The 16,877-nt window shown below is 32.4% G+C and overlaps 1 protein-coding gene across 2 annotated transcripts; it reads right to left on the bottom strand.

The window, feature by feature from the left end:
• Positions 1 to 2,315: 2,315 nt before the first annotated feature.
• Positions 2,316 to 10,028, bottom strand: LOC127879375 (uncharacterized). 2 transcript variants are annotated; one of them, XM_052426154.1, is made up of 10 exons: positions 9,858 to 10,028; positions 7,980 to 8,103; positions 7,680 to 7,783; positions 7,096 to 7,182; positions 5,729 to 5,815; positions 5,472 to 5,526; positions 5,067 to 5,180; positions 4,497 to 4,622; positions 2,991 to 3,101; positions 2,316 to 2,860 (listed from the first exon to the last, which is right to left on the bottom strand). In XM_052426154.1, the coding sequence occupies exons 2-10, from the start codon at positions 8,094 to 8,096 to the stop codon at positions 2,570 to 2,572; spliced, it is 1,092 nt and encodes a 363-aa protein (XP_052282114.1). In that variant the 5' UTR covers positions 8,097 to 8,103; positions 9,858 to 10,028; the 3' UTR covers positions 2,316 to 2,569. The 2 variants fall into 2 exon arrangements, with proteins under 2 accessions (XP_052282114.1, XP_052282115.1); XM_052426155.1 differs by lacking the exon at positions 9,858 to 10,028 and adding an exon at positions 8,747 to 8,768.
• Positions 10,029 to 16,877: the final 6,849 nt, after the last annotated feature.

Genomic DNA, 16,877 nt, shown 5'->3' with positions numbered 1-16,877 from the left:
TTTTACGCCTCCAATTCAAAATCCAATTCAAATATACTAAGAATGCGTTTGTTCGGTTTACCCAGATTCTGTGCAAAATGGCATGCTGAGCCTTTCGCAGAGGTGTATGTGAGAGCAAGAAACGACAACTCTGCGTGGAGATTGAATCGTTTCAAGTAGGGAACGACAACTCTGCGTGGAGATTGAATCGTTTCATGTAGGGCTGTACTCTCTAATAAAATAACATAGTTGACTCAAAGGCATGTTTTACACTTTAAACTATTGTTCTGGTTTTATCTTTCGGAGATAATGGTAGGGCATAAATAGGTGTTCACGACCAAATCCCTGAAATATGATAAACATTGAGACTATAGTAAAGCCTTGCACTGAAAAAGGTTACATTCTACTAAGAAACGGCCGAAAAAAGTTGCAATAACAGTCGATTTTGATTCTTGTTAAGTTCTTTCTTGGATTGAACATGACCTATCTTTTTTATTGCATAAATCGATTTCGCTTAGAATGGTCTTTAAGAAAAGGTATGGTTATGGGGGTCTCTATGTGCAAAATGTTGTATTAATTTTCGCTCAAAGTTGTAGCTTTTACATTGATTTATATAGGGAAACTATTTAGTATATTATGGCCTACAGACGTTTTGGATGCAATACCGGAACATATTGGACCGTCACGTGGTACATATGAAGAATGCCGATTGGATGAATTTATTGGATATAGAATAATTGCACGCACATCACAATCCTCATTTTATCAAACGTCAACGAGTTGCACATGCGCGTACGGACATAACCCGCAACACTGTGTAGCCTAAAAGAACTCGATCGGGCATTTTTCAGGAATTTATGCTTTTCTACGAACAACTATAAAATTTTAATACCGATTGCTTATAAAAGATACAGGGGGTATCAACTGAGATTAATCCAGGAGCCGTATCGCACAAAAAGCTGCTATGAGTAACATCTTATACATAAAAGAGCATACATAAACATTCACAGACACTTCGTGTTATTTATAAGTTAAGTAAATTCTTACGTAATTGTTCAATATAAAGAAGTGAAACTCCAGCTGCTGGAAGCCGTATTCTTGATTTATCATTGAAATTAATAAGCCTACATATTTTTCGTAATCAAATAATTTTAAGAATATGCAATACTAAAACAATTTTGGCACTTTCGATTTCGATTCAAACAGTATTTGTTTGAACTAGTCACAGGTACGTTATTTAAGAATAAAAAAACAATAATATCTTCATTCAAAATATCATATGTGTCACCATGGTAAAGAAAGTAAAAGTAATATTAAAATGCATTAAATTAAAAAAGATGAGTTAAACAAGATTTTTTAGCAAATATGTTATAAATAATAGTTTTTTTATCAAGTTGAAGTTTCTTTTCGTACACAATACCAAAATCGAATACCTGCTCGTTTCGCCTAAACAGCCGTATAAGTAGTTTATAAATTGTTTCCGAAAGGTTAGGTCCATAACCTTCAAATCTAAAGTATACCGTGTCGATTCCAATCAGGGCTTTTTATCCTTCTTAGAGAATAGCCGTGGACAGCCATTTCACAATTTCGACATGGACATTTCACAAATTTAGCAAAACCATAATACTTGACAGAAAATGCCATTTTTAAATGAAAAATCGGATTTTTTTGGGCTTAAAACTGTCTTAAATGGACATTTCACAATTCAAAATTACAATTTGTTTTAATATTTTACATAAGCGAGAAAAGATATTGACAGGGGTAAGGCATTTCTATGGTTTTAGATAGAGTTTACCAGTCAGAATATTTTTGATCTTAATGTAAGGGGTTATTTGTTGAAAAAAAGTGTCAATACAATAAAAATATGCTTATAATGCATTATTGAAAGACAGTTTTATATGATTCAAGTATTAAACATGCTTTTATAATACAAATTCTCAACCAACTGAATTTCACAATTTTTACAAATTTGCGACTTGTTTTTTTTCACAATTTTCAGAAGTTTGCGACTCATTGTTATAACCATGTGATGGGGCCAGGGCCGCTACACAAAAACAGGAAAAAAGCCCTGCCCATTGGGGGTGTTTTCTCTTTTTGTTTAAATAAATGTGTTGTTTCGATCTAAACTCATTATTTTGCGATGTTTAAAACTATACATTTAAGTCATTTAAAGAATACAATATGCTAGAACAACGCTTTATCCGTGTGCTAAGTTAAAAAATACAAACATACATATAGGAATACACATCTACATGTAATAAAAATAGTAGTCATACAACTAAATCGAAGTGACCTGTGACTTTACCAACGACACTATCATGATTGTTAAGAACACATTGATTGTAAACTCTATTTATTGACAAATGCAAACAATTGAGTTATACATACAGTCAAATTACGTATAACCTGTTTAACTCCTATTATGTATCAGTATTTCTACATGAAGTTCACATTTTAAGAAATTTCTTCTTTGAAGCCATTTTCGATGTAATATTCACTTTTAACTCAGACCAGACTAAAACAAGAAGACTTTTCATAAACAAAACAATAATTGTCATAATTGTCGAATTGAATACAGTTTATTAGAAAGTTACTTTCCTTGCACGATCCCGCGCGCCATAACAGGACCTTTTTTGTGCAAGAGAACAGCTGGCCAAATGCATTGGGCAACGATTTCACCTTGTCTTACATAGAATGAAAACAACTGCTTGTCATATTTGCTTTCAGGATCTGCCCATAACAGCTCCATTGGTGGTTGCTGGACCTTCATCATCCAAATAATCTGTACTGCCTGTTTAGCAAATGTGTCAAGAGATTCACGGATAGTTTCATTTTTTAGGAACCTCTTTTCAACAAATTCCATTGGGCGCTGTACAAATATCTACAATTAAACAACAAATAAGCACATTATTATGTTTAATTAACACTTTATTTTCTTTCCATTTAAACGATTTATGAAAACGATTTCGAATTTCAATTGCATATCGGTTCATATAGTTTATTTCACTTACATCTGCTATGTTCTTGCCTGAGACTGAAGCTAGTAATCTCAACAAGTCGTTGATGGGACCTTCAACTTTGTCCTTTACTGAAGACTCAATACCGACTGTGAGGCGAGATACCTATGACAATTTATAAGGAGATAGACGTACTTTTGATAATAGATATTCCGTCCTTATATTTTTGGTACTGCTGTTTTGCACTTATTAGCTCTTAGACTGGCAAAATAAATTAACGAAATCATATACATCAATTGAAACAAAACATATTAGTATATCAAAGGGCTAAACTGTATTTTTTCATCATAGATCTACTTATAACAAAATATTATTGGTTTGAAACCTATACTTTCATTTGTCATTTACGCATATGTATGGTTTATGCATAACAATCAAATGAAATGACAATATAAGAAAAAAATGTCACCTAGAACAATAAAACGCTAAAAATCCTACAGGCTCGATTACACTTATTCCAAATCGCATATGATCCCGGTTATAAACTGCCAACTTCAAAGAATTGTTCATTCCTTTCCTATATATTACATTTTTTCAAGTCTTGTGCCCTTTTAAAGATAAATATGTCCTCTTCAAATTATTGCATAAAACATATACTGGCTTGCAGTTTCCAAGGAGGCTAAATTTGCCAAAATACAAGACCCGTCGGAAACACAGTTTAGGAAATGAGATTTCGACAAAGGCATCTTACTTTAATAAAGGCACCCACAAGTTCATCTTTTACTGTATTCAACAGCACAACTACCTTTATTACATTTTAAGTAAACTCCCCTTCCCCTAAAAGATCTTCCAAATTATCATCATATATTATTACATTTTGTCGATATTCTTGATTGCTGCACATCATTTATGCTGTGTTATACTGACATGAATGACTGCTTAATGCACTTTAGAATGGGAATTTAATACACGTAATGTATTTATACGGCGTTTTGCATATTTTAGACGGAACACAAGTTATGTAATTTTTATTGTCGACAATAAATTTACATCTAGTTTGCAATATACGCGTTGTATTTAGTTTATAGATATCATGAATGACTGTCGTTAATCAAATACAACGATAATTCAAATGAGAAGTGTCTTGATTATTTTTCTTTAAGAACTCAAAGTATGACTTCGTGACTTTATTTCTATATAGATCTTTAGCTGCGAAATAACAGTGCATGTTTCAATTGAATCCATTAAACTAGTATTATAAAAAGTAAATGCGTTGAATTGATATCTCCTGCCTAATAAACTGTGTTTGTGTATCAGTGCAAATCCGTTGATATATAGTATAATAATTAAGTGTAGGGTAATTGTTTGTATGAGTTGCAATTCTCCTAATTGACATCTACACACCCATGAAGTTTCATGTTGAAATCTTGTAACGTATCATAGATATAGCCTTAAGATTAAGATTAATATTTGAGAGACAAGTTGCTATGGCTTACTGAATACCAGTTTGTATCAGGTTTAGAATAAATTTAGGCGAAACGGTTGACAGGCCATACTTACAAGTTGATACTTTTCACCATTTTGACTTCTTATCCATATTTTTGGATTACTAATATCCTCAATTGCGTAACCCCGAATACGATCCTTCACTTGGAGTAAGCTTTCGGTGCAGAATCTATCCGCTCTCTGTAAAGTTACACATATTTTTCATTGGTAAGAGTTACTACATTAAAAATTTATATTAAAATTGTGTTACCTCTATTAAAATACATACAATAATTTGTGAAGCTGATCACTAAATATACACTAATTATCTACTGTATAAAGTTTAAGTTAAAACAGACTCAAATGTAACTGAAATTGGCTGATTAGTTTCTGATATCGTTTTGGCGACGACAAAGATGTCATTTAAAAGACCTATGCAACTTGAACAATCATTGGATCGGAACGACCAAACAATTGTCGCTTTTTGATCGACATGAAAATTCGTACGGAAACAATACAAAGTGTCGTTTCGGTTTTCAAATGGGACACAATACCTGTTAAAATCTGGGAGCGGAACAACATGACAATATTAAAACGTTTTAAATGGACATATTAAGCTATACCGTATATATAAATAACGTTTACCTTAATGAATTCACGAAGAATGTTTATAACCTGGTCTTCTTTTATTGCTTTCTTTTCGAAACTCGAAAAAGCATCAGTCCACTGAGTATCGTAAAGCGAGCCAAAGACTTCTACCTAAAAAGGAAATGCTCAATAGTTGTTAAATTGTAATTACACATTCAAACATATTAAGTGTGCATGTATCATTTTTATCTGAAAAATATAGAGATCATGGAAATCATTTCCGATTTTCCGATTTTAATATGATATGTCTTAAATTGTTAACTTGCACTAAATAGATTGTGCTATGCTGTGCTAAAATTCGTTTTTTCTAAGAATGTTTTTATGATCACATATACAATGGCATTTTTTTGTTTATAGGAAGAGAGTTTCATATAAGAATAAATGATAATAGATGAATATTACCAATTTTGTAGGTCGATACGGATCACTCAAGTCAGCAATAGTTACGGAACTAAGCCTGCAGTAAAAAGCAACTTCGTCATACATATCAGTATGCATCTATATTTATTTATAATATAAACATGTGGTTCAATGTAATCAAAAGGGGGATGAAATTAATGACTAACAACAAACCCTTGTATTATAAACCAAAACCATATTCAATAATAATTGGTATATTTATGTCTGGTTAAGTGTAAACAGCACATTTTTAAACACACTTTTTTGATAGTTCTTCAACTTCGTCTTGCAGCTTTTTCTTCTCATCGTTCAGTTTATCCACGAATCGTAGTTTTTCCTCTCCAGACCTATTGATAAAGAAAACACATTGCAGAAACGTAAATTATGTGATTCACAACAAATATTTTTATTTAAACGACGATTTAGGGGCTAATTCGAAAAATGAAATAAAGATACAATTAAAGTATCATAAAAAAGAATTAAACATTACATTGCATGATTTTTAAAATAACATGACGAAATCTATTTTTGAAATCATCTAAGGCCTTATAAATTAATACAGTGGAAAACATGCTTACTTTAAAAGCACTGTTAATATGTTTTGTAGAAAAAGAAGTTTTTTCTGAAAATACATATCTATAAAGAGCTGTGACGTAATAACATTACAGTTTTGACAGGATTTCAAACTACCATTACGAGAATACACTGTACAAATAACGGTCCAAACTATAATAAAACAGTCAACATAGTAACCTCAGTTAAACCATATCCATTAAAAATATCTGATTTATGACAACGCGTCATGTATTTGGGCCATGTTTTATCGTAATGGTGATTTGAAATCTTGTCGTTACTGCACATTTATAACGTCATAAGCATAGCACGACTTTGTGTTTCCATAGCTCGAAAATGTTGTGGCTCAAACTGATGACTTTGATGTATGACCATGACCTTTAGCCGGCGTGAAAGGCTCATTCCAACTGAACATTGTCTTAAGTACTCAAACATTTCAGCCAAGTTTCATGAATAGTCATTCAAAATGTATTGCAGACAATGCAGCGGACACGACATGGACGCAACCTTTGAACTTGAAGTACAATATCGACTTTGAGCTATAATAATTGACATGTGCGCTGTAGACATTATTTGAATGCCCTTTACAATTGAGGCAAGTTTAATTATAACCCATCAAAAGGTATGGGATACTTTGAGTGAACAAAACATGGATGCTCAAAACTGTAACCATAAAGTATAACTTTGACCTTGAGTCGGCTTGACTGGGTCGCGTCTTTTAAAAATCGTCTGTATGTCCTTAATATTTAAGACAAGATTAATGAACATCCGTCACAGGGTATAGTAGATACGCAGCAGACAGGAACGTATAAGTAACGGACTAATCGTACTGATTGCACGCACTGATTGAACTGGCGAAATGAGTGACTCATGGATGAACGGGCGACGGGCATTCCTTAAATCGCCAACGAGCTTTGCGGCGGCGATTAAAAATCTTATTCAGTACTGAAACTAATTTCTGCTTCGCACTGGTTCTTAAAGCATTCGGGTCAATGTCGGGCCATTATCGAGCTTGAGGATATAAATAATAAAAAACATATCCTATGCAAGGTACCTGTTTCCAAAATGTGTTAATTCTTGCTTTAGGTTTTGGTTTTCTACGAGGAGACGTTTGTTTTCGGTTTGCAGCTCTTGAAATTCCCTTGAGATATATAATAAAGGTTAGATTATATGACTTAATTGTATTAGCGGCGGCCTAACTCTGTGCATAAAATTAGGTCAGCCATTCATGTCGACAATTAAGTAAAGTCATAAATTGCGATCCGTGCATTTAAAATGTACGTTTGTTTTACTAAAAAAATAATTTATCCAGGCGTCAGGGAGAAATGTTCCTTATGTCGTCCTGTTTTAGAATCTATTGTTCACACATGTTACATTTATCATTTTTGTATTACTGGAACTCTGGTTTCTTTGTCAACTGATTGTTAAAAGTGTCAATATTAAAATACAAATCATATTCGTTGTCCGATTTCAAAGGAGAAGTTGTAATTTTTTTAGATTCTCTTTAAAAATTTGCAAAGTACATAATTTCAGAGGTTCACATGGCCAACAGAGAACTTGGTTAAAATAACCAACAAGTAAATTGTCAATTTCCAATAAAAAAAACTTGTTAAGAAAAACTCAAAATTGAATACGCACGTTGAAGATTTTGCACCTATCTTTACATCACTTATTACACCTGCTGACGTATTGTGATTCTTCACCACGAGTGTTTCGATATTCTTTTCATTCTCTTCAAATTTCTATAGAAAATAATTAAATGCAACATTAATTATTAAAATGGTTCGATTTATGATTATGTTTATCAATAAATCTTTCATCAAGAAAAATTTCGTCTATCCGTCTAGAAAATTGTATTTATGAGAAATGTTAATCTTCATAAGCTAAAATATACTTAATGATTGTATATAAAAGTTTATAAACATTATGTTTTAAAACCTGTTTTATTTTTTCTAAAAGCGTTTTTGCTTTTCCGCATCGGCGTTTGTAGTCGTTCTCCTCCATTATATCACTTAAGAGATCGGTTATGTAAGCCAAGTCTTCCTTAACTGTCATGTTTTGTCTGAAATTATAGATAATAAATAATACTTCAACGAATACTTTGTTATATGAGAATTTGAAAATTAATTGTATAAATTACGAATTTAAATCGGCGATCATTCGGAACTTAATGACATTTTGTTCTTGAAAACTCAGTTAACGTACTTAGTCAATGCTTTACTATAATTTGAATGATTACCTTTATTGAAGCAATTCAAGGGACTTATTCTGCGTTTAGAAAATATAAATTGAAATTTGAAATGTCTTAGTAAATATATGTTATTATATTTTTTTAAACGAAAATCTACGAACACTGTTAAAAACTGCCTTCTATTCAAGTAAAGTTTACATATTTCAAGAACATATTGCCATTAATCGAGATTACAAAACGATGACGATTCGAACTTCTTTGATATAACAATATAACGTATAAGACTAAGGTTATTTGAAACATGTCCATGTCTCAGTGTTAAACCACGCAAAAAAAGCAATGCGGTATGCAAAACACACATTTGTTTTACTATTATCACACGTGTAATTGTTATCTATATTAAACGAAGCTGACATCATGCGATTTTGTTTTGAAGACTGCGTTATTCAATAAAACATTGTTTATATTATCATGTACAGTTGTATAACATGGAAAGTAGTAGTAAAATCAATACCTTTATACATGCATGTTGACTTCAAGCGTAATGCACAATCAGCCATTGTCAACAATCTTACTATGATTTTTACGGTAACACCAATATTATAGACATGTTTCCAACCCTATGTTTTTCTTTTGTTATCGAGTTTAAAAAGGCACTCCTTTATTTACTTTGGCACAAATTTAAACTAATGCTTTCACAATCCAGCCGCGTCTCATCTGGTTCTAAGTAAACGTGAATAATATACTTCCTTTTTGATTTGAACCTTGCTTTTATAATCAAAATGATTGCATTGTGACCGAGATTTCACGCTCATACGCACGTATATCATAAATAACAAAGTCAACACCATTTATTGTACTAGTTTTACCTGTTAAATTGCTTTTAAAGGGAGATTATACGATTTTTATATGTGTTAAAATGTAATATATTGATAAAAATAAGTTACAATAACACAAAACAGGCAAGTAAAATTGTACATTGAAGACGAATTTCATAAAATGCAGCAAAGACAAAATAGCGCCCCGAGCCGATTGTGACGAAGAAATTTTGTACACATTTTCCTACAATAACCGAAGCATTCGTCTTTTTATTTGGATCAGAATAAGTGTTCGTGTGTCGTATGAATAGATATCGTTGCAGGAAATTAAAATGATATGTAAACTAAATTTAGATTCACATCGTACATGCAATGATATACATGCTGGCATACTGTACAGACCTTTTCGTTCAGAATTAAATATCTGGCTTATTTCGCATTTTTCGACACATGTTTTTCTTAACTTTTTTTAAAATTTGTATTGAAATATATGTATAGTAAGTTTTCTACACGTTTTATATAAATTCATAAATATTTGACAAAATCGCATAATCTCCCTTTAAGGTTAAATAACACTAACATCATTCGTTTTTGTTTTGTAGACTGAGTTATTTGATAATGTACTGTTTATATTGTCATTTATAGTTTTTATTGTATTATACAATCTTGTAAAATTAATAACTTAATATCGCACATAATGTTAAGAAATGTAAAGAATAAAAAAATACAAAGACATTTTTACTTCAAGCATAATGCACAATCAGCAATTGTCAACGATAAAACTGTGATAAAAACGATAATACAAACATTGTAGATATGTTCCCAATCCAGTTTTTGTTGTTAGTTTTGTTATCAAGTATACTATAGAAACTTCTTTATTTTTATTTGGCACAAATTTCAACTAATTCTTTCGAAATCGTGTTCAGTATTATTCGATTCAACGTAAACGTAAATAATATACTTCCTCTTTCGATTGTAACCAAGCTTTCGTATTCAAAATAATTGCACCGTGTCCGAGATTTTACGCTAATACGCTCGAATAGCAATTTATCATTATGTAAGGGCTTATATATATAACAACAAACACTCTGTTCTGGTGTAAAAATAAATTTCTTGATTGCCTATTAAATGCAGCGTATTTAATGTATATTACAATTGGTGTATTAATTTGAAATTACAAATTAAACAAAAGTAATATTGAAACATAGGCGCTTTTATTAATAAAACACAATGCAACCATTATTCCACCTCGACCAAAGGATGAAAGCAAAACCATAGCTTTTTCTTGCGATTCAGGATCAGAAATTTATATAAACAAATACTTAAATCATTGAATAAACTCATGAAACTTGTGTTTTTAATGAACGTGCTTTATTCAGTGAATCACTTTATGTGGCTTATCGACGGCGTAAACGGTATTTTATTTTCAAGCAATTCTTTTTTTATAACATATTAATATAATGTTAAAAGATGAATGAAATGACATGTTGTGTCTAAATAAATGCAAAGTGATATGGGTTTTTTCTAAACAATTGGTGTCTGGATAAAATCCCGCGGTTTGCTTAAAATCAATAGTAATTTATTGGAATATATGTACAACACGGCTATGAGACGTGCAATATTTTAAAGGTAATGAGGGCATCCGATTAGTAAAATGTTCAAGGAAGGATGTGCGTTTTTGTTCGTCTGAGTTCTAATAGACCGATCCCGGATTGGCAACGTAAACCTCCCATTTAGGTTTTGTCAGAAGAATGATTTTTATCTATATAAATTTCAAAAATCACCACTTCCTTGTTTCAAACGTACGAATAAAGTGTCGATGCTCTTTTGTATTATTTGTTTTACCACTAAACACGTGATTTTCTCAAGCGATTATGTCTTTTTACTATACAGTAGTATAGCCTGGTACTAGGATCATTAGAAGATAGTTCATACCAAAGCAATGTCGGACGCGTTGTTTTTTTAAACAAGGCATTTGACACAAATGCGTACAAAAACAAATATCAAAAGCGTACTAAAGGAAATGTACGTAAAGAGCTAAAAAAGAAACTCGTGTGCAACGGATGGTCAATTAATTCTTTAATTGATTAGACCGAATTTAAAGTATATTCCGAACATGAGGATCCAGTTGGAATTTCGAATACATTCCTGTTTATCGAATCGAATTAGCAGCAATATTGTTTTGCATCACCATGAAGACCGTGCAAGCAGGAATATATAACAATTAATCTTTCAAACATATATTACCAATGTTATTAAACTTTTTAGATTTTTACAGGTTGTTACTTTCATAAAACAAATTAATAGTTTTATCAAAGGAATCTTGATGTTCTCATACTAACGTCAGCCAATTGTTAATTCATATATTTTAAACTATATTTACAGATTTTATTTCAATTAAAATGTATGTACCCAAGTTGTAGATAGATGGCTATGTGTCTTATCAAAGTTTATCTACATACAAAACGAATGAATTTAACACATGATTCAACACCGTGTTTTCCTGTAACACTTAACGACGAATATTTTTAACAACTTGCACATTTATATAGGTACTGATCACATGAAAATAATAAATGTTTAAAGAAACAAAAAGCATAGAGATAATCCGTGTTCTTAATTAGATTGCAGAAAATTATATAATTTATTAATGTTACAAAGTAGCCAGCTCTCTTATATTACGTATCACATAATTATATTGAATGCAATTAAGAAAAACCAGTAGAAAAAGTCAAGTTTATTACATGATAAAGTGGGAAAACATATAATGTTCATAATGATTGATAATTTAAAAAAAATTTTTTTTTATTATGAATCATGTTGACATTTTTATTGAATGTAAAGCTGGTGCGTTTTTTAAGCTATTACCTTTGCTTTGCGCTTGTTTTTAATATTTATTTCACTCGAGGTTTAGCATTCATGTATAATTTTAAAAAGTACTACTGAAGTTGCCCTTAATATCGTAATTTTATTCGGCGTTTCAGGAACAAATTATATTTCAAGTGTAGTCAATTGTTATTTTTAAAATATAAACAATATAAAAGTGTTTTATCCAATGTTTATTCAAAATCAAGAAAGACTTTCTAACTTCAAAATCTGTCTCATTTAAATGTGAGGAACACATTTCCTATAAAAAAAGTCCGACATTGTGGCATATTTTCCGCAAAAACTAACCATCATAAGAAAAATCAAATGCCACATTACGTAGATATCCATGAATACATCAACATTTGAATAAAAGCTTATGTGTTTTGTTTTACCTTTTGCCTTGGCGACATCAAAAATAAAGTACGTATTGTATACTTATTTTCCATCCTTTCAGAAGGCTTTCGTTTTTTTTGTCTATGGAATTACTACCAATCTATCAGAAGTAACAACATAAATCTGTCCCGCTAAATATATTTCATCGATGGAAGGTGCAGTGCACAATAACCATTACTATTGCATATTCCTTGTCATGATAACTCTGTTTCTAAGTATGTTTTAATGTGGGCTGGTTAAACATATGTCAGTTTACTTATGACGGAAAATTTAGTTCCATCAATATATATATATATATATATATATAAATATATATATATATATATATATATATATATATATATATATATATATATATATATATATATATATATATATATATATATATATATATATATATATATCACGTATAGTACTTGGTATTTATCAATATATGATCTACGGATCGCAATACTTTAATCCAACGTATAATTTGGAACATGAGTTTAAAAAAGCAACGTTTGTTAGCCAAATAAAAAATAACATAGCATACGTCCATCCTTTGTTTATAACAATTTGATGCACAGAAACAGTTTAAACATTATGTCAATTGTATTGCTCTGATAAAAAAAAGTTCACTGACGCCCTGACTTTGGAGGAGAAACAAGTGAATGACCATCATTGCCATTTGAAGCCAGTCTTGACGTTATATCGAGCTCCAATACACTGCTTGTTTCAATGCTCACAATGATTGACATAAAATCTCAACGCTTAGCACAGTGGTCTTCAAAAACATAGCATGCACATCTTGGTACACACACATCTCACATTGCGATAGAAATGTTATCTCTCAATCCACATTAAAATCTCAACACTTACTGAGGGTCATTCTCAACAACACAACAATCAGTGGAAAACATAAACATGTTAAAACATGAGTTAACATTACATCTATATAAATGCAAGATTCCCTCTTACACAGTTCACCAAAATGTCATGCAGGTATTTCTCTCGTACAGTAAACCAACATCTCAGGCAGGTATCCCTCTTGTACAGTTCACCAACATATCATGCAGGCATCCCTCTTGTACAGTCCACCAACATCTCGTGCAAGTATCCCTCTTTTACAGTACACCAAAATATCATGCAGGTATCCCTCTCATACAGTACAATAAAATATATCATGCAGGTATCCCTATTGTACAGTGCACCAAAATATCATGCAGGTATCCCTCTTGTACAGTATACCAATATTTCATGCAAGGATCCCTCTTGTACAGTACACCAAATATCATGCAGGTATCCCTCTCGGACAGTACACCAACATCTCATGCATGTATCCTTCTACTACAGTACAACAACATCTCATGCAGGTATCCGTCGTGTACAGTACACCAAAATACCATGCAGGTATCCCTCTTGTACAGTACACCAACATCTCATGCATATATTCTTCTCGTACAGTACACCAACATCTCATGCAGGTATCCTTCGTGTACAGTACACCAAAATATCATGCAGCTATCCCTGTTGTACAGTATACCAACATCTCATGCAAGTATCCTTCTCGTACAGTACACCAACATCTCATGCAGGTATCTTTCGTGTACAGTACACCAACATATGATTCAGGTATCCCGCTTTTGCTGTAAGCCAATATATCATACAGGCATCCCTGTTGTACATAACACCAACATCTTATGCAAGTATCCCTTGTGTACAGTACACCAACATCCCATGCAAGTATCCCTCTCGTACAGTACACCAACATCTCATGCAAGTATCCCTCTCGTACAGTTCACCAACATCTCATACAAGTATCTCTCTTGTACAGTACACCAACATATCACGCAGGTATCCCTCTTGTACAGTTTACCAAGATCTCATACATTTCATGCAGGCATCCCTCTTGTAATGTACACTAGCATTTCATACAGGTATCCATCTCGTACAGTACACCAACATTTCATGCAGGAATCCCTCTCGTACAGTACACCAACAGCTCATGCAAATATTCCAGTACATAAATATATCGTGTGTTTCTCTTATCAGTACACAAACACATACTACTATTATCACTTGTGCACAGTTAACCGAAATCTCATGCAGGTGTTTTCTCGTGTACAGTACACCAACATTACGTGCAAATATACCTCGTGTCCAGTACACCGACGTTCTCATATATATGTTTAAATTTATAGTGGGCAAATCTTTTCGTTTTATTCAGGATGAGTGTGTACCGTTTCGATGCACGTTGTGCGTTGTTGTCGTTTATGGGATGATCATTGATGATTATATGCTTTCGGTATATCTTGCTTGTGTTCCCATGTGTTCGGTTCTTTGTGTACTCTAAGATCTGTAAGAAGCTTCATGGAGTTATATGCTACGGTATTGCATAAGGCAATTGATTAAATTCATTACGTTTTCTGTCGAAGGCAGTGACGACTCAGGGTCAAGTTGAGAGTGTGTGACTTTGTGGTTTCATACACATTAATAGCAGATAATGTTATATTAGTTTGTTCATTGATTTCCGTTCGGTGTTCGTTGTGTGGGTTGTTTTAATTACCCGTTACGATAGTGTAAAAGGTATACATGGTTTTCTTCGGTGACATAAAGAAGGCAAGGTTAACAGTGTACATATTTTTGTGTAGATAAATACGATTATTGTGGCCGGGAACTGAACGATTTTGATTGAAAAATAATTTAATAAATATAAACTTAAAACCATAACAAATTGTTAGATGGGCTTATGCACAACACATGTCATTTTGGGTTACGATTATGTGTTTTGCAGTTTAGTGTAATGCTAAATGATAAGTAATACTTGCTTTAAAAAAATAATTTATTCTCAATGTGATCTTAAAAAAACTTATATATGTTCAATTATTTTATTTAAAAATACAAAGCTCCGTACAAAAAGACGATTTCAAACTGCTCGATCGTTAATGAGGCAATGTATTAAAACATCAGCTTAATTAAAACCTGCAACACATTATTTTATCCACACGTATTGCAACACACACATGAAATACGTATAGGTTATTAGACGTTTCACAGTGCAATACGGAGATATATTTGGACGAGCATACTGTTTGACGTCATATTGGACGAGCCTTTAGGCGAGTGCGAGTCCAAATATATCACGTATTGTACAGTTTAATTTTTATTCTATATCCCTTTCTTCAGCTCTTTGTTTTACTTTAATTTTTAATTTGATTTAAAAATGCATCTATGCTATTTTCAAGACAAGCGCCCGTGTGAATCGATTATTGTACATTCGGATACTTTTTCTATGTAACGGCTTTTATCGTAATAAAACAATGGCTTAGTGGTTACATAACCCTAAACGGAAGTGGAATTTGGGTGGTTGCATGCAGTCAGTTCGCTACTAAGCATATATGATGCAGGTCCTGGTGCATAAGATTTTAAAAATGTATTTGAAAGGATGAGTTTAGGTATCAGTTTAAAGGTACATGTGTAAGTCACAGGGCAAAAGGCCTGATTTGTGCATTTCTTCGTATGTTAGTGGTTGCCAGCCTCAATAGTAGGGTATGGTTTTTGCCTTCAAATGGCAGTGCCGGTCGCTGTCAAAACCGGTTCATATGTTCTTAAGTTATTATTTTGAGCTACGTCGTATAGAAATTTTTCAAATGCAGTTTTTTGTAAGCTTATGAAACCACCTTTCCAGTCATGTATAATGATATATTGGCTTATCGCTAGGTCATGGTGAAATTGTATATCAAATATTGCGAATTCTTTATATAACAAAGAAGGACATTAATTGGGCATGTGTAACCTTTACGAATTTCCGACCAAGTTAGTCGTCTTCCAGAATGTTGACAATTGACCATCAAAAACTCTCTGTTTTGCAAAATATAACTGCCAGGTGTCATTTTGACCCAATAAAGGGCTGTTTGCAATTGGGCTGTTGCACTTGGGGTCCTAAGGGGGGTGAATGCTGGAAAATCACACCGAAACCTGTTCAGGAGACATATTCTAAGACTACGTCAACACTCGGAATTGTTTTTCAGTGACATTTTGACATTAATTTGCATCAATCTCAATAAGGAACCTAATTCCTAATTCATGTATTTATCTTATCTGTATTTATTACTATTGTTTACTTTTTTTAGCCTTTTACTATTTAAAAATGTTAAGAGTGTTGTTTTTCCATGCAAGCAATTTTGGACCGACACTGCTATCTGCCTTCGCCTTTGCCTGCAGTTTTTTATAAGCTTATGAAGCCACCTTTCCAGTCATGTATAGTGATATATTGGCTTATCGCTATGTTATGGTGAAATTTTATATCAAAGATTCCGAATGCTATATATAACAAAGAAGGAAATTAATTGGGCATGTGTGACCTAGTGCGCTTGTACTCAACTGTGGAATATGGAATAAAAACAGGCTACAATATACTAAATAATCGTTTCCAATCTCTTGCACGACGGTTACATTACATTCACCTCTGTGATGGGCTCAGAACGGACTATTTTAATGAAAGCGTCTTATTCATGCCACGATCATTCAAAGCATTCATCATGGAGGTTACACTATACTAAACAATCTCTTGTACGACGGTTACAT

The sequence above is a fragment of the Dreissena polymorpha genome, chromosome 4, assembly GCF_020536995.1.
Source record: "Dreissena polymorpha isolate Duluth1 chromosome 4, UMN_Dpol_1.0, whole genome shotgun sequence".
NCBI lineage: Eukaryota > Metazoa > Mollusca > Bivalvia > Myida > Dreissenidae > Dreissena > Dreissena polymorpha.
This window is presented reverse-complemented; position numbering and strand designations above follow the sequence as displayed.

Coding starts and splice junctions, on each gene's coding strand:
- LOC127879375 (XM_052426154.1), bottom strand. CDS start 8,096: ATGACAGTTAAGGAAGACTTGGCTTACATAACCGATCTCTTAAGTGAT. Junction 7,183..7,679: donor ATAGGTGCAAAATCTTCAAC/GTGCGTATTCAA, acceptor ATATATCTCAAG/GGAATTTCAAGAGCTGCAAA. Junction 2,861..2,990: donor CAGGCAAGAACATAGCAGAT/GTAAGTGAAATA, acceptor GTTTAATTGTAG/ATATTTGTACAGCGCCCAAT.